This window comes from Cicer arietinum, chromosome 6 (assembly GCF_000331145.2).
Source record: "Cicer arietinum cultivar CDC Frontier isolate Library 1 chromosome 6, Cicar.CDCFrontier_v2.0, whole genome shotgun sequence".
Taxonomy (NCBI): domain Eukaryota; kingdom Viridiplantae; phylum Streptophyta; class Magnoliopsida; order Fabales; family Fabaceae; genus Cicer; species Cicer arietinum.
The window spans coordinates 15359375-15383145 of record NC_021165.2 but is presented as its reverse complement, the minus strand read 5'-3'; the positions used below and the strand labels follow the sequence as shown (position 1 = coordinate 15383145).

Below are 23771 nucleotides of genomic sequence, written 5' to 3'. Positions count from 1 at the left end.
TAAGTTCATCCACCCTTTTATTAAATAAAAGAGGATAATTGAATTAAAGGCATAATTATAATCATGACAGTTATAATTTGCTTTTACAAAAAATTATATTTATTTATTAAATTAATAAAATATATTGATTGATAACATACAAATATAAATTTATTAAAATCATAAAAAATAAATTTACAACATCCAAACTAACAACATAAAATGATAAAATATACTTATCGAAATAATTATACTTTTAAATCTACAATATTAACAACGTTAAAATCATTAGTTGTATTGAATCTGTTTGTATTGAATAAAAGATAATTTGTAAATTGAACAAAATAAACATTACAGTGAAACTAAAAAACAAATACAAAAAAATACAAGAGGTCGGATTCCACACTAAAAATAGTCTCTACAGTTTTTCTACTATCAATATGGTGCAAAGTGTTCATGAATAAGAGTCAATCCTAAACTGTGGATCAACCAAACTCAATCTAAATTATTTGCCCAATATAACTTTCATATACAAAAAATTTACATAACCAAAAAAATTCGATAAGTATAAATCTGTAGATTTATTTAAAGGTGCCCCTAACATGCATCCCAAAAAAAGAGGTATAATCTCTTAAATTTTAAGCACAAGTTGATATACTCTTTACTTTCAATTTTTTTATAAAAATATGTTATTCGCTATTGTTATTAAAATTCAAAAGATTGGGGCATTAAACCTCTTTTTTAGTGCATAATACGGTTACCCTTGAAATATGAGCAGCAACAACATGTGACTCTCAAACACTGTTTTGAAAGCAACCATGTGGTCAGGCCAGACTAAAACTACATTCTATGACCAACAAACAACCGGAACCAGTCCCCATTGGATTGTACAACATACCCAATAACAAAAAAAAAAAATCCATGCCACATACAGTTAATGTACGATTACGAAACTAAGCTAATAGTTACATGGTTTCAGTTGAACAAATGAACAAAACTATTCTATAGGATCAGGTACAACGATGAGATTGTGAATCTTATCAGCATGCATGAAACAGCAGGTACGCATTGTTCTACAGAGGGTTTACAATCTGCATAACCGAACACTGATATATTTTACAGAAGTCAACGATTGATATTTGGCAAGGACCAGGCTGCAAGACAAAATATAATGCCCCACGCATAATCCGTCGGATTTCTAATGCGATTTGTGTAAGTGACCTCCTAAAACACATGGAGATCTGTCTGAATGGATTTTTGAATGATTGAAATCACCCCTGCATAGTGATCAGTGGGAAAAATATCCATATCCAAAATAGTGTGGCCACCATCAATAACAATATATACAGATAACCAGCTTGTCAGGCAAATCTAAAAGTCTTCTCCTGTACAATTTCAGTCAACATTTCATCTGAGTATTCTTTCATAGTTAGCCACAAATGTATGCAAGCCTCGCATTTCCCAAATATGAAGCTCGGAATATAATAATACCATAATGTTGTCATCTATACAACTCGAACCCATGTTCCACCACACATTGGGCAGCCATATGCCCATCGGCTGATCCACCACATTTCCCTTTCATTCTGACTAGGAGAGGCAGTAGAACCTGAAGATGCGAAAGCAGAAGTCTGCCGCTGACATCTTATGCACTGCATCATGGAAGTAAACAAAATCACAAAAAAGAAGACACGGAAGATTTATTTTATTAAAAAATATCACATCAGTTAAAAGAATAAACAAGTGCTTTTTACTAATTTAGATTCATCAGCAAGGGAATGGTTTTGCTAACAAAATTTATTATGATTGATGACAAAAGTCTGACACTTGAAACTTACCTGTCAATATCAACACTTATAATATCAGTTGGCATTTATTTACTACATTACTTTCTTTTTGGATAAAAATCACATCATAGAAACAAAAATTCTTGAACCAAATGATAATCTAAAAACAGCAAAAAGATCAAGTACTCAAGTGGTAATCACATGATATTAAGTTATTGTCAAGTAATGTTATTTTTTCGTATTTCAGTAAATGACTGCACTGAGCTTACATTTTATCCATATTTTAACTATAGCTTTCTTTTCATTAAGGGATCAGTAAGCGATACAAAAGTCATACTTGGATTGACTGACATGTAACCTATTGCCAATGTCTACTCTTTCAACCCCCAAGCTTAAATGTCAGATAAAGCTGAACGCTGTAAAACCAGGATGCCAGCAGACTCCATCTTTTATACCTAGATCAATCTAAAGCTGCTGCATGTCCCTTTTTTTTCTTTCTGTTTAGTAACATGGTTCATCAAAATTATATTTTCAACCCACACAGGCACTGACATTGTAGAAAACCAATGCAAGAACATCTGTCAGCAGGACAAAGCTATCTATATTTCTCCATTGTCCATTCGAAGTGTTATGAACCAAAGAAGCAAACTACTCGGTTTTCACATTCCTAGAGAAATTATAAATGCCGGATCTTCCAATTCACGCAGCCCTAAGTTGACTGTGGGTTTCAAAAATAGTTTTCTAGAGCCTTCAGAAAATTATAAAATCAACCCTTAAATGTACATATGGACAGAAAACAATAACAAATGAACAAAATTTCTTCTTACCTTGTACCAGACCCCTTCAAGTCCAGTCTTCCATGTTGCAGTAACAACATCTCTTCGAGATCCCATTATACCAAGATAAGCTCCCAAGCCCACAGAAGTATTCAACCCAAAAGCTGCATCTCTTTCAGACATCCTGCGCTTCCTTGGCCATAAGCGATGGGTTCCATAGTAGGCATCACAATGCTCCACTGAGCTCAAATCACGTGGGTCAGAAAAAACAACTTTAGATTGATCATTTGCAAAATCCACATCCTCGGGGTCAGACCAAGGTCCACCAAACATATTCCGCCTATGCCACTCTTCTGCTGGAGGGTGGAGTTCTAGCTCGCGTAGCAGAAGACCAGCAGCATCTGCACCTCTAGGACGGGGCATATTCTGCATATTTTATTGTCTCAGCAATGACATTCAAAGAAAAAACAAAGAGAACCAAACAAAAACAGCTGACTAAGAATCAAAAGTTTAACTTCCAATCATCAACAGCTCCACAAAATAATATCAAATTTGTTGTATCACTAAATCAGAAATAAATTTTTGTTGTAGAAGGGAGCCCTCATGTAAAGAAACGTAATTAAGCCACTTTCAAGCCTTATGGTACATCATCAAAGCAAATCATCAATTGAATAGCATAAGAAGGCAGAGAAAATATCATGAAATACCAATCTTTAATTCATTTAAAAAATATGATAATTGTAAAATAACTAGAACAATATGAAGTTACCTGCATATGCGGACCAAGGGATGCCTCCACAACCTCGGGCAGTACGGTATAGTTTCCATCAATATAATGAAGCCGAACCTGAATGTTGCTGCTCCCCACCTGAGACACTGGCAATGGGTGTTGCAGCCCAGCTGTTCGGCGACATAGTTCCATAAGCATCATAAAAAGCACCTTGACCTGCATTATAAGTGCAGTAAAAAAAATAAAATTATAATCTACTTTATTGTTAAGAACAGTGTTATTAGACTTAGACTGGTGTTTGACTTGGCCAAGGTACTGGGTTGATGGGTCACTAGTCGGACCACATAAATAGTATATATTGTATTTATATATATTATATCACAAGATACTAAATATAACTTTTTAACGTACAAATCCCAGATTTATGCTTGAGCATGATGGTAAAAGGTTTGAGTTAATTTTTATGGCATTGAAATTGGAATTACGTCTGACATGAGGCTTCGAACAGAGTGCTTCTGACTCACATCACCAACTTGCATACTGTGCACATAATACTAAAGCGAACCAGACAAGTTGGACGAGCCAAGTTTGACGGTTTGCTCCGGGTTTTACCCAAGTTGATGATATCAGAGTCGGGTCTATTGTACATCTGATCTAACATACTAACTAGACCATTCATAGGTCGGTACCCAGTTCAACCAGTTTCCCTGTCCAACCTGGTACAGGTTTAATAACACTGAACAAGAACACAACTTTGGAAACACATTTATGTCGGTCACAAATCATAAAATACTTGTAGCCAAAATATAAGTCACAATTAATCACTTTATAGTTTATACCTCTTCAAACGTATATCCTTGACCAGCATTTCCACTTCCCAATCTCGAACGTCCAGAAGGTGCTTCTTCGCTTCCTTTTGACCCAGACATAAGCTGACCAGCTCGTCCAGTCAGGCCATCTTCTGATTTGGCCACAGCTGAAACGGGTTTTGAGATCTCCTCCACCTTGCCAGAAGCAGGAGCATTAGACTTCTGTATATTTGTATCAGTAGTTCTATTTGCAGCCCCCATATAGCGGGGAAGCTGTGTACGTCGAAAGAAAAAGCAAAAGAGCAAAAGCTGGCATAGTCTGTGAAGGAAATGACAGTCCCCAATAAGTCTAACTGCAGGTGTTCCGGGAAATGTTCCAGTATTAATGCTAATAGGCATAAATGTTGAAGGACCACTGATGGGGTTAGGAGTTGGGTTGGACCCTCCATCAGTTGTGTTGCTAATTTTGGCAATAGCCCCTTGTACCCAGGTTTGCAACTGTGTGCTCCCCATAGAGCTAGCGCTGCCATTTTGACCTCCTAGAAAATATTGTAATCATTTGAGTTTGATATTTAAATTGTAAAACAATAAAGATCACACCAATGGTTAAAACTATTAAATTAAAGCAGTCAGAGAAGCACTAAACATATGATTCTAAAGTAGATTAACAGTGATGACAGATTGAACTATCTACATTATAAAAAACAGAACAGCAATAAGGATAAGACGAAAGGTTACTCCAATAGTACCAATCAGAGACCCGTCAACATGCCAAGATCCGAGAGGGTCAAGCAAAAGCCTAACCGGAAGATTATCCCTAAGAATTTTTTTTTTTGTACTCAATAAAACAGCTATAATGGTTGCAGAGAATCTCCATACAGAAGCACAATAAAGAAAACTGGATATAACAAATTATTTGTTGTAATAAAAAAATTAAATTAATCTGTAAATTCCAGTACTCTTCGAGAATTTTCAAAAAGGTACTTTATACTTAAAAAAATTTAAATAGGTCTATATAGTTTCAAACGCTTTAATTGGAGACTCGATTCAACCACCCTGCTGAAAAAGTTTTTGAAACCAAGAGAGTCCCTTCAGATCAATTTGAACCCCAAAAAGTAACATCTGATAAGTGCTCACTGACCCTGACTTGTAGCAGGAGTTGCTGAACTTTGGGTGGGACTGGCAACCAGATTGCGGTTGCTTCCAGTGCCTGCAGTCACAGCATGACTAGCCAATGTGCGACAGAAACTTGCATAACGTCGCAGACGTGTAATAAAATGTGAAGCTAAATCAAGAATTGCATCAACATAAGCCTGCAGAGATTGAATGAAACAAATAAAAAACAACAACTACAGACGATCAATAAACAACAACAAAAAGGCTCTAAAAGCTTCAGAACTGTACGAACACACTCAGAAAGGTTCATAAGCATATTTATTTACAAAAAACATAATTATATGCAAGCCTCCTAGAGCTTTTGAGAGAGAGAGAGAACATATATAAGATTATAAAAAAAAACAGTGTTATTAATTCTGCGATCCCCAAGAACATTATTCCAAAAAAATGTATACAGCTTATTTACTATGTACATTACATTCTCAAAAATAAAAATTACACAATGCATGACATTCATTAACAACAAAAATATTGGTAAAAACTTAACTCCCAAATTATAAAGAAAGAGTGCTCATTTTATAGGAGAGAGTACGAAGTCAACTCCTTAAACCAAGGAGTAATATATGGTGTTGAATACCAAGGAGTATTGAGAGACATTGAATAACCCGTGTGTTTCGACTACACAACATAATTTCTTTATATAGACAAAGGGTATTAAACAACCTTAATTTACAGTAATACTAACGGACCGGAATACTTACAGCCCATCTAATCTAATTATTTACATTCTAATATAATATTTTAACACTCCCCCTCAAGCTGGAGCATATAAATCAAATGCACCTAGCTTGTTACATATATAACTAATTCTAAGACATCGCAATGACTTTGTAAAAACATATGCTAACTGATCATTGGAATTGACAAAGCTAGTGATGTCACCCGATTCGATCTTTTCTCTAACAAAATGAAAGTCAATCTCAATATGCCTGGTCCTCTCATGAAAAACAGGATTCTAGGCAATGTGTAATGCAGCTTGATTATCACATATTAGTGTCATTGTGTTGGCCTCTTCAAATTGAAGTTCTTTCAGTAACTTTTTCAACCAGATGAGTTCACATGTTACTAGTGCCATGCCCCTGTATTCTGCCTAAGCGTTGGATCTTGCAACAACATTTGTTTCTTACTCTTCCAAGATATTAAATTTCCTCCGACAAGTACACAATACCCGAAAGTTGATCGTCTATCTATGGGTGAGCCTGCCCAATCGGCATCTGAGTAGCCAGTTATCTGAGTATGTCCTCTATCTTCATAAATGAGACCTTTTCCAGGTGCATTTTTGATGTATTTAAGAATCCGGATTACAGCATCCATATGTTCTTGGCAAGGAGAATTTAAGAACTGACTTACCACACTGACAGCAAAGGAAATGTCAGGACCAGTGACTATGAGATAGTTCAATTTTCCGACCAATCTCCTAAATCTTCCTGAATCTGATAGAGGCTCCCCCTAATTGGGTAGGAGTTTGACATTTGGATTCATAGGAGTATCAACTGACTTGGCATTTAATAGGCCTGTTTCTTCAAGAATATCCATAGCATATTTTCTTTGTGAAATTAGAAGGCCATCATTGGATTGGACTACTTCAATACCCAAAAAATAACGGAGTTTACCAAGGTCTTTAGTCTAAAATTTATTTGAAAGATGTTTTAACTGGAGTATTCCTTGCTGCTCATTACCAGTTATAACAATGTCATCCACGTAAACAATAAGATAGATACACTCTTGGGTTGAGTGATGATAAAATATAGAGTGATCGGCTTCACTACGGATCATACCAAACTCTTGTACTACCGAGCTGAATCTGCCAAACCAAGCTCTAGGAGACTGTTTAAGACCATAAAAGGGCTTGTGTAGCCCACAAACCATGGTGGAAGACTCCCCCTGAGCAACAAACCCTGGTGGTTGCTCCATATAAACTTCCTCTTCAAGATCACCGTGCAAAAAAGCATTTTTAATGTCAAGTTGATGAAGAGGTCAATGTCGAATTGCTGCAATGGAGAAAAACAGTCTGACAGATGCCATTTTGACAACCGGTGAGAATGTGCCACTGTAATCCAACTCAAAAATCTGAGTATATCCCTTGGCTACCAAACGAGCCTTAAATCGATCAATCTTACCATCAGGACCAACCTTCACTGTATAAAGCCAACGACACCTGACTAACGACTTCCCATGAGGTAAAGGAACCAATTCCCAAGTACCACCGCTTTGTAGAGCACACATCTCATCAAGCATTGCTTGCCTCCACGCAGGGTGGGATAATGCTTCACCTGTAGTTTTAGGAATAGAAACAGAAGACAAGGAGGACAAGCAAATGTAATGTAAAGGAGAAAGACGATGATAACACAAATCAATATAATGAGGAGATGAATTACGGGTGATGCGAATATCCTTACGAAGAGCAATGGGAAGGTCATGCTCAGGTGGCAGGGCCAGATCCTGGCGTCGGAGGAGAGTCTGTAATGGGAACAGGAACAGGCACAACAGAGGATAAGCAACGACGCTGATATGTTTGTAGTAGTCGTGGAGGTTGGGGGGTAGACTCGACACGTTCAATAGGAATATGAGTGGGTGGGATAGGGATAACTACTTGAGGAGGTTTGAGATTAATGTCCTAATAGGGCTCAGTAGCTATATGGGTAGGTTTAAAATATTGTACAAACTCGAAAAAGGTAACATCAGCTGATGTAACGTAGCGGTGTAGTGTGGGAGAATAACAACGATAGCCCTTTTAAAAATGATGATAACCGAGAAAGACACACTTGAGTGACCGAGCTGACAATTTGTCCAAACTAGGAGATAAATTGTGGACAGAACACGTGGACCCAAAGACACGAAGTGGTAGTGGGTGAAGAGGGGTATGGGGAAAAAGGACCGAATGGGGGATATTGCCATCAAGGACAGAAGACGGCATACGATTGATAAGGTAGCATGCTGTTAAGACTACATCCCCCCAAAAACGGAATGGAACATTGCCATGGGTAAGGTTCGTGTGGTGTTAATGCGATGCCGATTTTTGCGTTAGGCTACCCCATTTTGCTGGAGTGTATTAGGACATCATGTTTGGTGTAGAATACCGTTGAAAGCCATAAGAGTTTGAAATTGATGGGACAAATATTCCCGAGCATTATCACTTCTTAAAGTACGAATGGAAACTCCAAATTGAGTTTTAATTTCTTGATAAAATTGCTCAAAAATGGAAAACAGTTCAGCTCTATTTTTCAGGTGAACTGTTTTCCATTGTTGATCCAATCTCTGCTGGGACTAGGGTATTTTGTCAGTGCAGGTGTGATATCATCTGAGTGATTCATTCTCAATCAGCTCAACAGAAAACTTCATGACTTTCAGATGCAGTTTATTTTCATCATTATGGAGCCATATATTGAAGCTGGTTGTATGTTGATTTTTAATCATGTCTTCACTTTTGTACAATTTTTTATATTTGAACATTTATGGTGTGAAGTATAGTTACAGTTTTTTTATCTCCAGGATAGTAATTCTGCGGTGGGCCACTCTGCACCACTATCAAAGATTGACAACTATTCTACGGCAAGACCAAGACCCAAGAAAGCCTAGATGAGGAATATGCTGAAAAACCAAAAATGAAGCACAACAAATTGCATTTTACATTTTATTTTATAAATAAACAAATAAGGAACACAAGTTTCCATATTGAAACAAAAGCAGACCTGAACACAAGGAATTAGTGCAGGCTCAACAGCCATTGTTTCGGGGTCAATGCTGGATAATGTTTCACCAGATGCTTGCCAAAGCTCAGGCACTAATGCTGAAGAATTTATGAATGCAGACTCAATCCCTCTCCCCAGCATATCCAACAACAACCTAGCTTGCATATCCAGAACCATTGCCCTGACCTCTTGGGCATTTGACCCTTCCAGTAGCCTACACTTTATTCTGTCTAGACTCTGCAATCATATAGAACCAAGTTCAGTTAGGTTAAGAAGCAGTGACACTATCACACGCCTATCTGATAATGGCATAATGCTACATTAAGCAGAAGAAACCAAGAGAAGAAATTCAATAGTTTATATTATAATGAGAATTTTCTCATCTGAATGACTCAGCAAAAGGATGGGGCATGTTTGGTTGAAAATAGGACCTTGGATTTTCTGGAGTAAAAACTATATTCTGGTTGAAATTGGACATAAAAGATTTTAGCCTTTAACTGACATCAAGATCAAATATCAAAAATCAAACATCAAATTAAGCTCTTTTATCATCTATAAGATATTTAGTGTGAGGAGTGAGGACAACGTAAGTACAAATTTCAAATAAAAGATTGCCACTAGTAAGTATTGGCTCCTCAATCCAAACTATAGGTCCTTCAATATCCATAAACATTCAGTCAACCGTTGATATAAAACAATGTACAATTTCATCACAGTTAACAGAAAAGCAGCAAGACCCTCTGGAGCTAACAATGATGAAGTTGAAGAACAAATGGGGGGAAAACTATGAAAGCCAACAACACAATGCTGAAATAGTGATAGTTAACAATAACATACAGGACCATATTGTTGCCTGTGCTGCACAGATGGAAGAGAATGGAAATCCGCATCCAAAACTGCAATGACGCTGTTAAGTGAAACTGAAACCAGGAAAAGAAAGTATCTTTTGTCAATGTACAGCATGAACATTATAGAATATTTATAGAAAAAATGAAAAGCTATTGAGCCAACAGAAGCTAGAAAGTAAAACAATGACCCCCATAGTTCAGATACCATATGGTGAACTGTGAAACAAAAATCCAATAGGGAAAGGAAAATAAATCTAAGAGAGCTCAGTGATGCAAACTTACCATGGCGAAGGGAAACTACAAGTTAGTTTATTATATATAATAGTCCTAAAAAATTAGTTGGATCCATAACTGCTCTAACAGACTAAAAAAATAAGAAAGTCCGTACCAATACCATCCTCAGCAGCACTCTGTGTGCAGCCGACAGCATCCCACCAATCAACTCCAACCAAAAGGCTCCACCAAAACCTGTTTTACTAACAGATATCAGAAAACCCAAGCAAATCATTGACAAAAGAAACAAATCACTACGCTACCCGACACAGTTGATCAAAAATCAGCAGAAGCTGTAAATTTATAGGAATATTAAGTAACAGTTAACATATTACATAATTAATAGCGTTATAGCATTCACCTTTCAGCAATTGCACGCTCCCAAGTTGATGAATTAGCCTTTACTTGACTAATAGGGGTGGGAGGAGGAAGAACCCGAATTATTTTCAATATTGTACAATTCTTGCCAGTATCATGCCAAACAGAAGCTGAACAGCAGCTTGTTGAAGAAAAAGCAGGAGCAGCAATTGAAGATCCAACAGTAACTTGATAGTTGTCCACTGGTGCAAAATTTGGACCAGAAAATATATGGACACCACCCCGAAGGAAAGCAATTGCAATTTCACCACCATGAGCAGAGTAAACAATTCGCGCAAGTGTTCTTATGTCACTTGGAAGATCAAATGGATCAAAATTGACCCGCTTGGATTTATCCGGAACAGGCTCAGATAACTTTTGCACATCAGTAGACATTCCAATTGCAGGTGATTGATGACACTTGAAATCATTTGTTGGAGGTATGCTCAGGTCCACTTTGGACTGCCAAACAGTTTGCATAGGAGGTTGTCCACCCATACTAGAGGTAGGGTTCCCAAATATAGGATGGAGAACGACCTGCTGTAAAGAAGATTCCCAGCGTTGCACTCTCCATCCTGTAATTGATGGGCCTTCATCCGGATCAGAAGGGGACATGTACTGTCCTGTATAGATAATATCAGTTATGCATCAATATTTTAGTAAAATTTTCCGTTCACATGAAACCTCTGGCATAATATTCTGACAAACATGCTTTAGAGTCAGCATTATGACAACCTAGAGGTGAAACGAAGGCTAGATAGGTAAATATTGTAAGTTTGAATCAGTGGCAAGTGTGAGAAAAGGTAAAAACGAGATAAAATGTAGAGCGAGAAATTGAGAGTAACTTCAGTCCAATCTGAACTATAATTCTGAACATTCAATAAGCTGTACCTCTATTTATACAGGTCCATACTCCAAAAACAAGTTCAGTTGAAAAACTAACCGCAACAGAAAATATTACTAGCAACTAATCATAACAGAAAAACATAGAGAATATTATGTGCGAGAAGCTGCACAATACACCCAAACTGAACCTAGCTCAATGGACCTAGGTAATAGCCCCAAGCATAAGGTAAACAGAAGATCATGTGAACACAAACATATCAGAGTGTAAGCATCACTACAAAGAGAAGGGAACTACAACTACATACTTACGACTTTTGGTCCATTAGCAAGCAGCAATTTGATATTCAAATTACCTTGTCATTTGGGGATATTTCAAATTGTTTTACTTCATAACAGATTGATTACTTTTCAAATGACAACCGATGGCTTTAACCACGACATATGGTATGCAAATGGGTTTAACTTTCAAATCTCAGATTCCAAGCAGATTTGCTCAAATCATCTGTAACCCTTTAAAACATATCAAGACAAAGACCTGAACTTGTGGCAGGGGGTGGAACAAAGATAACATGGTATACAGAAAGCCAACACCAAATCAAGAAAGCAGCAATTTTCTTTTTTTTGACAGAAGAAGGCAACAATATTGAAGGACAATTGTATAGCAAAAATATAAAGAATGGAAGAGTAACAGATTGATCACATTATCTCCATATATATGTTCATATCAACTAGTTAATGATAATCATTTAAATTGATTTCAGCAACGAAAATAAAAATTTCATTAACGGAGTGCAGCAGTAGGTGGTCAAACAAATGGAGAATATTAAAGAATTTCTGGTGGGAAAATTGGGTCCCAAGTTCCTAAAACACGGTTTTAACATTCATAACTGAATGATAAACACGATCAAGCTTCACAGAACCTAAATTACCTTCATCACAACTCCACAAGAAAAAGTGCGATAAAGATCAATGAAAATTACAATGTTATAAGAGAATACCACAAACAGGAAAGAGGAAAAAAAGGAAGCAGAAAAAGAATTGAAGATGGAGGAATAAATTCATTATCAGTGAAGGCACACACACGTCAGCACAAATTAAGTTGCAAAGTTGTATGAGGAGAAAGCAAATAGTCAGAATCAGCTTCATACCCTCAACTATCACAACAGCTATCACGGAACCAGCCCGAGTTGGATCAAAGGCCACAGCTGTTACACCAGAACCCCATGTAGTGGTAGCTGCAGATTGAGCCGCAGCTTCAGGACTCACATATGCTGAAAAATTTGAAACTGGTGAGCAGTATAGAGGTACAGCATCACCAAGGTTTTTGTCTGTCAGCTTTTTTCCTTGTTTTGCTTGAGATAGTAGATAATCTTGCCAACAAAATAAATATCCAGCTAAAGGTGCAAAACCAGCCCAGTTGGGTGAGATAAGAGGTGGGACACCAGAAGCAGTACTTGTCTTTGGAGTTGCTTGGAAGCTATTTCCAGGTCCAGGTGTGACCTCCCAGACTACGATGGTGGATGGGTTAACAATTGGTACACCTGCCACATGCATGGCACCACTGTCTGTTATAATAGCATCACCTGCCATAATGCCACTGGGCCCACAACCTAATAGTCCTTTACTGGTGTGAAACCAACTAGGCGTTGAGCCATTCTGACTAGGAGGCCACTGGGACCAGTGAAGTTGAACTGAGCCTGATGAGAAGACGGAACAGACGCAAAGAAAATTGGGCCATCTAGCTGAAAAGGGCAACAAAAAACAACAACGGCATACATCAGATACACAAGGATAGTAATATTTAATACGTATAGCATAGTAATGAATGACCAATCAATGTGCAATCAAATAGAAAAAATTCTACATGTCATTGTAGCATCTAAGTAGCACTGATAGTGACACTTCAGTTTGAGGTGTGTTTGAGTATAACATGTGTCAGGCATCAACTGTTCGACACATACAATACAACACGTGAGACACTCCACTCCAGTGTTGGATTATAAAAATATTTTTTTGGCACCAACACGTTGAGGACCTGGCGTGGGCACAACTACAATACCTAGTCAAAACTTCCATTCGGCTAGACATTAATTTGGTAAAGACTTAAGTCTTCATGAATTTAGTAAGCGGTTTGACCAGCTACCAAATCACACATCACCTCTACCTACCAATAGCAGAATTAAAAAGAGATGCAAATGCAGGTGCAGAATCCCTTTTTTTCATAAGCAATAGAAGTCTCAAAACATCAAGGATACATAAATGCACGAATATGTCAATCCATTGGAGAATGTATTATTGACAAAACAAATCAAAAATAAAGATACAAAAGCCCATGGATTCCAGATGACTTTATCTTGAATGACTTTCCTCCATAAAGAAACCTCATCAATGATAGAAGCAATATTATAAAAAATACATCACCAACCCACAAAAAAGGAAAGAAAATATTTAAGTTGATGCTTTCTCGTATGGTTTCCGATGTCAAAACAAGGAATAATACTGGCAATAATACAAAAGTAGTATTTCTTCTATGCATTGCATTATTGCCATTCACCAGCAACTAACAAAATTACTGTGGAAAGAAAAAATGCAATCAATCTTATTCGACGAGCATGCAGCCCAATTGACAACAGACCAAGTTTTAAAACTTGAATCTGATGTCAGTGTTTCAACCTTCCAACTGGTCAACTACCCCTCCCCAAAGTTACACCTCCAAAGTACCCCAAAAAAGGCAACCAAAAAACAATGTAAACAGGATAAGTGACCTGAAGTTTGAGATTGCTGCGAAAGAAACTTTTCCTCAAATGTAACCTTCGGATTTGTAGGAGCACTCGATTTGGATGATAGCCACCTATACTATTTTTCAAAAAGCAGTTGATTCGGGTTAAAAATAAAGTAGCAAATAATAGTTTGGTCAATTAAAATCATATGGGATTAGAATCTCCACAATTATAAAAGAATGATATCCAAAATATGTTATCAAACTGTGTTGGAATATGATTAAAAGGTCTACACTTAAGCATAAGCTGCACACGATAACTATTAAGAAAAATCCTTACACAGAAAGAAATAAAGAGAGGACAAAAAATATATCAAAATTAACACCTGAAAACATGGGACATTATTGTGAAAGAATGATAAGGTAGCTCTCCAAGAGCAGCTTCATAAATTGTTGATTGTTGATAAATTCTATTTTTGTATAATAAAAATAATGGGAAGACCTTCAATTCTTTCTAGTCATTTTTTTACCATATTTAGAGAATTCTGTGTACCGTTGAACTAGTCCGTCATAGTATGTATAGTGTGATGAAAGCTGTTTGACTCTGTTTCAATCGTGTATACTGCGATGAAGCCTATTTGACTGATTGACTCTGTTTCATTGTTTTTTAATTCCACAGTCAATTAGAACCGTACAATTATGTCACTGTCTTCACATTATAATGTGCTACAATAGAAATATATTAATAGTTTCTATTGTAATAGAATTCAATTTGACTTCATACTAAACCTAAAAAATAGGCAGAGAATATTAAGTATTAATTCTAGTACAGAAGATAAATGGATGAATCGGTTACATATGTGAAGCGCATACCAGAAGTGAAGAGAAACAGTAATAAGAGGAACAAAACTACAACACTTTCCTTTTTCTCTTCAATTTAATGGTAAGCAAACCTTGGTTCTAACAGTCTCTCCAACAATGCTTAAGATCTTTTTCCAGAAAATAATTTATATTATAATTTGAAACTATGGTTTATCATTCTAATGAATTATAAGATGCAGATGCTAACCTATTTGCTCAGAGGTTTAACCATTGAGAGACTTAAGTTGATTGAGAACTACCAAACCAGCAAAGAAAGGGGAAGAGAGAGGAGAAAAAGAACACATCTATCACTTGCATATCTACTAAAGACTAAAGTTCAAGGGAAAAGATAGACAAATAAAAATGTATACAAGACTTCACCAAAAGAAACGTACAAAATATTATAACATGACATCAGCATAAGACTAGGAAACTGCATACCGGAGACACTCCTGATAGCCACTTTGTTGCAACTGCAATATCCTGACGCCACTCATGCTCGTGCTGCCAACAGCTAGCATCACGGACAAGATTAGCTGGCCCCTGAATGGACAAACTATCAGAAGAACAAAGATGTAGAACATAGGAGCCAGAAAAACTAGAAATATATGCTAGATTATGTAGTCCAAGGAATGAGCTTGATAGTTCACACTTACTTGAGATGGTTGAGTCCAAATAGTTACCCTCCCATGAAAATTTGCAATCAGTAATGCACGGGGACAAGAGGTAGGGGACCATTCTATAAACTGGACTGAATCGCGGGGAGAATCTGCAGAAGATGTAATTATAAAAAACTTACATTTCAGATGAAAAAAAAAAGTAGCGAAAACAAAAGTGAGAATTCCAGAGGACTCTGAAACCTTAAAAACAGTCTAACACAAACTTCATAATATTTTGGCATTAGAAACAGCAAAAATGAAACATCCAAGGTCATTGAATGATGCAATGACATCAAAATACCTGCTATGACATTGAATACTGCACATTCAGTCGGCCTCTCTGGGATCACAATATGTATAGGGATCCAAAATGGTGGATTAGCTGTTGAACTAGGAAAAGAGATAATACTAATAAGCACTACAAATTGCCAACAAAAGTAAACACATAGGTGGCAGAAAACCAGTATAATGAGCAATAATCTACATGATTGAGCAACCGAAACAACATTAGTGCATGCTCATAAAAATAAAGTCGCAACTGAACAAATATAAAAAGAGCATTTAATTATTTATTTGGGTTTCAGACAAATTAAATTTCAGCTTATATAGTACTTGAACAAGCTCCTTTGCATTTTCCAATACACATGGTACATTTGAATTTGTTTGAGAGTGTTCTCTAATACATGCATGTGCCTAATATACATATAATGTGTTGATATCGATTCGAAAATCTGCTTGCAAACTTTTACAGCATTACTTAATACTAGACAAGGTAAAACAAACAAATAATACAGGGATCAAGACACCTAAACAACACTTAATTTCTTCAATCTCATATAACACCGACCATCACTATATGAAACATCACTTCACTCCATTCATTTTATATTTTTAAGGTGCTTTGTTTTGTTTTTTAGTTTGCGAGATTCCTTGTCCTCTGTATTTTCACTGGAAAGGTGTTTCCATTTATATAATAAAGGCACTTCATGTACTAAGCATTCTGATGCATAAGCTGGGTGTGACTAGGCTTGATGGAAATTAGCAGATTGGAAGTTTATCTAATTGACTTTTTCACTCTTTTCTAGTTAATACGTTATTGTAACAACAGAAAAGGGTCGTTAAGAACACAAAGCATATAATATCTATTAATGTAATATCAATTATATTTTACAACATCAAGATTAGTCCAAATACTAAACCTATAAAGTTCCATTGCAAAACTCATCAGGAAACAAATAAGGAAACTGGCTAAAACCATTAAAAATGTTGTATAACCCTACTAATTTGAAGGCATCAATAATTAACTATATGAAAAGCTATATATATAATCCACAATATTTTTTTGCCGTATGTCATTTCGATCATAGCATATAGTGAAAAAATAATTATAAAGCATAAAATGTATATCCATCAAACAAAGTCTATTTGACTTTGTTGATGAAGTATGATGAAAATCAAATAATCAAAGTATTCTATCATTATACAAAGTGAAAGTCTTCTTCTTAATGACTTGCGTAACAAATACAGTGTTATCAATAGCGGATTGTGGAAAATAGCGAAAAACTAAAAATCCACTATGAGAAATAGAAGAGTGTTGCGGGAAAATAGTGGAAGCCGCATAGCGGTTGAAATAAATCAATTATATATATACAAAGTTAGCATACAAATAAAAAAGTTGTGTAAGCATAAATTAAAAAAAAAATCAAATTTATATAAATAAAATTATGTTGCATACAAATAAAAAAGCTACATAAACATAAATTAAAAAAAAAAAAAAGTGACATCATCAACTCAAAAGGCTGAAATAATAATAAAAAACATAGGGCTGAAAGAATCACAGAAGAAATAAATTAGATAGGGGAAGAGAATGGAAAGGAAATAATTTGAAATAAAATAAATAGAGGAAGATAGAAGAAAGAAAACAAAAAAACTTAAAAGAGAAGAAAGAAAAAGAATAAAAGATAGGAGATAAACAAAAATAAAATAGATAAAAAGAGATGAAAGAAAGGGATAAATGAAAAAATGAGAATAGAAGAAAAAAGAAACCGAAAAAAATGTAGCTTTGTTACATGAGAAGGAACTCACTATAGTCAATCCTCAATGGCTCTTCAGTTATTCTTTTTAATTTTTACATTTTTTTAAAGTGGTCACATGCTTCTTTTTTAGTGTCTATTAAAAACAGAAAACATAAAATCCTTTTTTCCACTATCTTTTCTATTTCTGCTATCGCCGCTACGGGGATAGCAGATGCTCAGAACAGTCATAGTGAATCGGATTTCATAGCGTTTTTCTCATATCCTGCTATGCACTATCGCAGTTATTTGACATCACCAAACAAATAGTCATATTTTCAGGAAGGAAACATGTCAAAATGGGTAAAAACTAAATTACACAAACCTTGGAATTCTGGCACACGTTTCAGCCGCACAAGCTATAGCATTTAGTTTTCCACACCAGGAAACAGCACTGCAGAAAAACAAACAAACCAAAATTGATAACACCTTAATTATTTACCATATAGGGCCTAAAAATGAACGCAAGCAAATTCACTTTCCAGAAACTTATTGGAACACCAAACATATGTCAGAATCTAAATTTTACATAAACAGACTCAAACACTATCACCAGTGGCGGAGCTTACTGTAAACTAGGGCGGCCCATGCTCCACCCCAAGTCCCCAACATTTAATATTTATAAATAGTGTGGACAGTCGTTGACTACAAGAGTAACTTTGAGATGAGTTATTTTGCTTAATAACTCATTAAAACAATGATTTCACTAATGTGTTTGATCATTTATATATTATCAACAGTTGGATTAGTGAAATTCAGTATCTATAATAAGTTTTTAATCGGAATAACTCATCTCAAAGTTACTCTTGGAGTCAACGTATCTTCACCCATAAATATACATATATATAACATAAGTGAAAGATTTATATCTCGTCGCAGCGGTTAACTAATGTTTTGAACAAAAATCATGTCACGAGTTCGACACTTGAATGTGATATTTCTGCAATTCATTTATATTTTTGTGTGTTAGACATAGATTAAAGCCTCAAATTTCAAAATCAATATGTTTTTGTTCTTTAAAAACAAAGATATTAACCAACGGACAAATTTCGATTTCATTACACTCCATATATATATATATATATATGAATATCACCATGTAAAGTCAGAAGAAGCAAAAATAACCAAATCTGGTTCTATATGATCCATTTCAACAACTCATTGACCCTAACAAGCAACAACAAAAACTAAGAACTTTGAATTTTTAAAACAAAGAGGCACAAAACATATCCAAAGAAATCACTACTAAAGCTAAACATTAGCATCAAGTTGAATTGAACAAAATGATCAATCAAGTTAGAATCCACACCACACATTTCCAGCTCAACCAGTTCATGAATTATAACAATAAATTTGAAATAGAGAGAAAGAGAAAAAAAATCATTTATTTCCTTATTGAACTGACCTGAAATTGCGACAGAGTTCAGGAACACTCATCTTATGCTGCAAATCGGACTTAGATTGTTTAAGCATAATAGTGAAAACAGTAGCAGGGATAACCGAATCTTCATCCATTGGTTGTTCCATTGGTGGCGATTTATCCTCTGCTACAACCTCTTGCTCTTGAGCAGAAACCGAATCGGTGTTGTCAGAAACGTTTGGAAGGTTTTGTTGAGGTTGGGGCAGTATAGACTGAGCCACGGGCTCGCCTTGTTCTGAGTCTTTTGTGACACTGATTTGATTCATACCCAATAATAAAAACCCTAATATTTATATACTCCCAAAAAATCAAGAGAGAGAAAGAAAAGTGTTGGTGGTGGAAAGTCGTAATTGAAGGCGACAGATGCAACTGTAGTAGAGAGAGAGAGAGAGGGGTTGTGAGTGTGAGTGTGAGTGGGAAAGGGGATGGGAATTTGGGGGATTTTAATTTTGTTTAATAAAAAGAGTGATTTTGATAGGATGATGAGAGGTTAGGGTTTTTGTGCTGGGTGATGTGTTGTGTGTAGTGGTGGACAAAGCAAGCAAAAGTTATTCCAGATTTGCTTTGTTGCGTCGGAGTTCTTTTGTTTTGTTGTTTTTTTGAGGTGCCGTATTTTCCATTTTTTGTCGTTTTTATACACTTTTTGTCGGTTCAGGATTGTGAAAGTGTCGTGGCACGGAATGAGTTATTCGTGCGATTTTTTAGAATAAGTTAAACACATCTCGTTGATAATCAAAGGTTCAATAAAATGATGAACAATTTGGTTGGTTTGTCTCCGGGCAAACCCAACATCAACATTGGAATTACGGTAATGAAAGTTTTAAAATCGATAACAATAAATCTTAACTTAGTAACGTTTGCATAACTCTAATGTTGTGTAACCATGGTCTAAAGAAAAAAATTGTGTCCATATTGCATTTTAGGACACGTGATGGGGGCGGATTTTAACGGAGAATTCTAGTGTTAATATTTTGATGTGTTGTTTGTTGTTGGATTAGTTTGCCCCTTTTCAATCCTAAAAAAGATGGAGTTGCATGAGCGGATATTTGAAGAGGTGTTGAGCAACATCTTTCCAAAATTGACTTCCATGTTTCCATATGTTCCACAATTCATTGCAAAGTTTGATCGCTTAATTTGATTCAAGACCTTCGACGTGTTTTGTATCATACTTTTTGTTTACTACCTATTCAACCATGAGTTGGGATCTTCTCCTTACATAGGAAAGTTTTAACACGAGAGAAAGATATAATTAACAAAATGATGTAATTTTTATTTACTATGTCTTTAATTTTCTATTAAAATATTATAGTGATCAGAGATGAACCACACCTATACCATTTTCTTACATATCTTCTAATAACATCTAACCATCAATATTACTTATTTTCAATAAAACTCGGCGATATTAATCGCACACCACAAATGTATTTACAATAAATTTTTTTACTATTTTTTTCACCCTTTTTTTAGTAAAAAAAATTCACATAAATATAATTATCTAGCTTGATCCACAATAAGCTTGTAAATGATATTATTTCCTTATATTAGTTCTTGCTCTAATTACTTGGATGGTACAAACATTTGTTTATATATGCATCACATAAGCTTTATGTAAGCATATAAAAAACTTAAATTGAGCTTTTATAGAAAATTATTTATATCTTGATGATGTTGTTGTGCGCCTCTCACACATGATCATAATGCACCTAGGAGACAACAAACGAGTAGGTGTTGGTAAGAGGAATAAAGAAAACATAAAATATATTTGGTATGGACATCGTAAGGTGAGACGTATTGATTCCAAGATGAGAAAAAAAAAAACTGTTCACAATGCAAAACTCACATAAGAGTGTCATTTTACATTGAAATTAGACGAATAATTTTCACTTAATCTTCTATGAATCTTTTACGGTTGAATTTTCAACCATTGGTCATCTTCAAGAAAACGATACACAACATATAATACAACTTGTACTCAAATTATAAGTTAAATTTTGGATAACATAAATAAAGTTATGTTGTTTGGAATAATATATTACACATTTTGAAAAACTTCATGATAAACTACATTAATAGCCTCGTCACATATTTGATTATTGTCATTTAGAATGAACAACTTCATATATTTTCTGGATGTGACTCAGATATATCAACATATAATTGCCCATAAGTGAAAACTGGTTTAGAAAAATATATGTCAACATGATAAAGTAATCGATCTTAACTCTTATTAATTATCACTGTGAAACAAAAAGTTAAAGAAATTGTCTCCTCATAAACTTAAATGATAAACCTAAATAAGTCAAAACCATATTATTATTGGAATTATAATTTTATTGCTCGCAGTTTTTTCTATGATGATAGTTACCCAATAAAATTCTTGTCCAAATGATTTACTGCAGTTTTTGTTCAAAGATAGTACAAAAGAGTATGGTTTTGACCCATACATTATCGAAAAAAATCAAATTTGAATAATTAGAGTCTACACATCTTGAAGTTTGAAATGTCCTTCAATGTTGGTTCTACTTCACAATTGTTACATTTAAAAATTGAGAGTTCATATAATCTACATGATAAAATCACAAGTAATTTGATCCAGCAATCCAAAAGAGTGTTGCACGGTACAAAACATTTGAATGTCTTGCAAGTTAGAGAAAGCCTTAATATTGGAAATTGGAAAAATTCTTCATACATGTATTTCAAGGAATAATTTTAGAGCATGCACCCATGACTTTCCTACATTTCCACTTGACACGTTCGTGGTATATATTGACAATAGTTGAATTGGGTTCAACCGTTTAATATAAAAACTAAAACATTTGAACAAAATTTTCATATGCATACACACATGGTGAGTCCCATACAAACTCAAAATTTCAATTTAGTTACTTTAAAAAATAAATTACGAGTCTAGTGTTGCACGAGAAATAATTCTATTGAATTAATTTTTTTGGTACAAGTTAAATGTATTTTAAATAAAATTGACAATATAAAATTTGAGTAAAAAACAATGGTTAATATAAAACTAAAGAAGAAAATGTGCGCATACAGAAAAATATTATACCTTGGACAGCAAAAAAGGAAAAAAAACACATGAAATATCAAAATAAAATATTTCAAACTGACAGTGAATTTCAAAATTTTATTTATCAAAATATAAAATTACTTCATCACCATCATTTTTACTTTTTGAACTTGATCGCCATAACTGAAATTGCAATACAGTTTTTTTTACAGAAAAATTAAATTAATTTTAAATATTAAAATAAAAATAAAACAATTCAAATTGATCTTAAGTTGAGATATTATCTATTCATATTTCGAGATAATAAAAAAGTCATAAATATATTAACGATATATATAAATATTTTATAAATCAATAAAAAATTATCAAATAAAAACTTAATTTTAATTATCAAACTAATTTATTCAATATGACTCATGGATAAGAATAATACAAAATTGATCGTCTTTTTCAACTATAATTTTATTTTTCACTTCTTTTAGATTGACTATAAATGATAACCCATATATATATATAATCACATATTTATTTAAATGAATGAATACATTATTAACATGTAATAATGGTCAACTAAATTTATTTTATACTGTGGTCCAATAATAAACTAACTGTTATACCATCTTTTAAAATTCAAAGAATATTGACATACATATTTATATATCACCCACTAAAGAGATCCTCACACCGCTTGAAGTTGAATCCCAACTTTGGAGGAGGTGGATATCTTACCTAAACTTAATTGGCGTGAATTTAATTTTGAGTGCATTATTAAGGTAAGGTAAGGTTTCAGAAAACATACAAGTCTATCTGTAATGTAATCACATCGCAGGTGGCGAAGCTGAAACCAGAAACTGTCGTTTTCTGCAACAGTTGGAAACAACCGAGTGAGAAATGAACGAACGAACGAACAAGTCTTTAATGTTGACCCCACCACACCAACACACGACCTCTTTTCTTTTTCAAACTTTTTCATTTTCCTTTTCTCTATTCAAAATTCAACTGTTTTCATTTCACATTTTCTATTTTTCACCACAATTTTCTCCTTTCGGTTGGACTTGTCAAGGCTTTCACCTTTTTATACCAGATTAGGTTTTCAGCACTCTCTCTCTATTTTTTTTATTTTTTATTTTTTCGTTTCAGCCAAATAGTCCAATTTCCTTCTTAATTTCTCTGATGGAATTGGGGAATTTTGCAACCTAGCTTGATTTTAGTTTGGTGTTTGATTTGAAGACACTATACTATACCATACAGGTTGTTATGTTTTTCTGTTCTAAATCAATCTTATGAAGGATAGATATATAGATAACCTTTGATTATAAGGAACCATTAAATATGAATTAGTTGACTTCTGTTGAAATTTCAGTTCTGGAGTCCATATATTAAGTTCAAGTTGTTACAAAAAATTTCATAGATCTGTGACTTCGGTCGTGGAAATTTCTCAATTTACAGAAATTAATGTCAAGTTGAATAAATGTTTCAACTATTTCAGTTGGATACATTGTCTATTCTAGCTTGTGCTTTTTGAGTTCTCTCCCAATTCCATGCCTTTGCAGTTTTCTTCATGGTTATATATCCTAGTGTTTGCAATTAAAGTGTGCCAATCGCACTTCACTTATGTTGCAGTTCGGTCTATAATGCAGGCTGTGCTGAAGAGAAGTCATATACCAGGATCATTATGAGTTGTGGCTGCTTTGGAGCCTCAACTAACAAGAAGAAAAGGACTCCACCTCATACTCCTGCTG

General features: G+C 34.7%; 2 protein-coding genes across 11 annotated transcripts in view; one reads left to right on the top strand and one right to left on the bottom strand.

Annotated features, from left to right (window-relative positions):
• Positions 1-767: 767 nt before the first annotated feature.
• Positions 768-19595, bottom strand: LOC101501202 (mediator of RNA polymerase II transcription subunit 16-like). Of its 3 annotated transcripts, XM_012717125.3 has the most exons (16): positions 18990-19595; positions 17910-17978; positions 15814-15902; positions 15510-15622; positions 15295-15396; positions 14039-14129; positions 12422-13015; positions 10432-11050; positions 10186-10265; positions 9787-9869; positions 8950-9186; positions 5223-5394; positions 4112-4620; positions 3312-3488; positions 2594-2968; positions 768-1631 (listed from the first exon to the last, which is right to left on the bottom strand). In XM_012717125.3, the coding sequence occupies exons 1-16, from the start codon at positions 19268-19270 to the stop codon at positions 1485-1487; spliced, it is 3738 nt and encodes a 1245-aa protein (XP_012572579.1). In that variant the 5' UTR covers positions 19271-19595; the 3' UTR covers positions 768-1484. The 3 variants fall into 3 exon arrangements, with proteins under 3 accessions (XP_012572579.1, XP_027191546.1, XP_073225984.1); XM_027335745.2 differs by lacking the exons at positions 15814-15902; positions 17910-17978; positions 18990-19595 and having other exon boundaries at positions 14039-14124; positions 15510-15626; XM_073369883.1 differs by lacking the exons at positions 15510-15622; positions 15814-15902; positions 17910-17978; positions 18990-19595 and having other exon boundaries at positions 14039-14124; positions 15249-15304.
• A 3120-nt stretch (positions 19596-22715) lies between these two features.
• The window catches only part of LOC101500022 (cold-responsive protein kinase 1-like), a 6159-nt gene continuing 5103 nt past the window's right edge, over positions 22716-23771 (top strand). The window contains exons 1-2 of one of the 8 annotated variants that reach the window (XM_073369892.1): positions 22716-22802; positions 23670-23771. In XM_073369892.1, coding sequence (XP_073225993.1) covers positions 23705-23771 — 67 coding nt within the window. In that variant the 5' untranslated portion in view covers positions 22716-22802; positions 23670-23704. Of the gene's footprint in view, positions 22808-22846; positions 23281-23652 lie in introns of those variants that run through there. The other 7 variants (XM_073369891.1, XM_073369890.1, XM_073369888.1 and 4 more) reach the window with 7 other exon arrangements.

What these genes read in the sequence shown, in the direction of transcription:
- LOC101501202 (XM_012717125.3), bottom strand. Translation starts at nt 19,270, where the DNA reads ATGAATCAAATCAGTGTCACAAAAGACTCAGAACAAGGCGAGCCCGTG. An exon ending in GAACTCTGTCGCAATTTCAG is followed by an intron (nt 17,979 to 18,989) that starts GTCAGTTCAATA and finishes GTTTTTCTGCAG; the next exon opens with TGCTGTTTCCTGGTGTGGAA. An exon ending in TTTGGACTCAACCATCTCAA is followed by an intron (nt 15,397 to 15,509) that starts GTAAGTGTGAAC and finishes TTGTCCATTCAG; the next exon opens with GGGCCAGCTAATCTTGTCCG.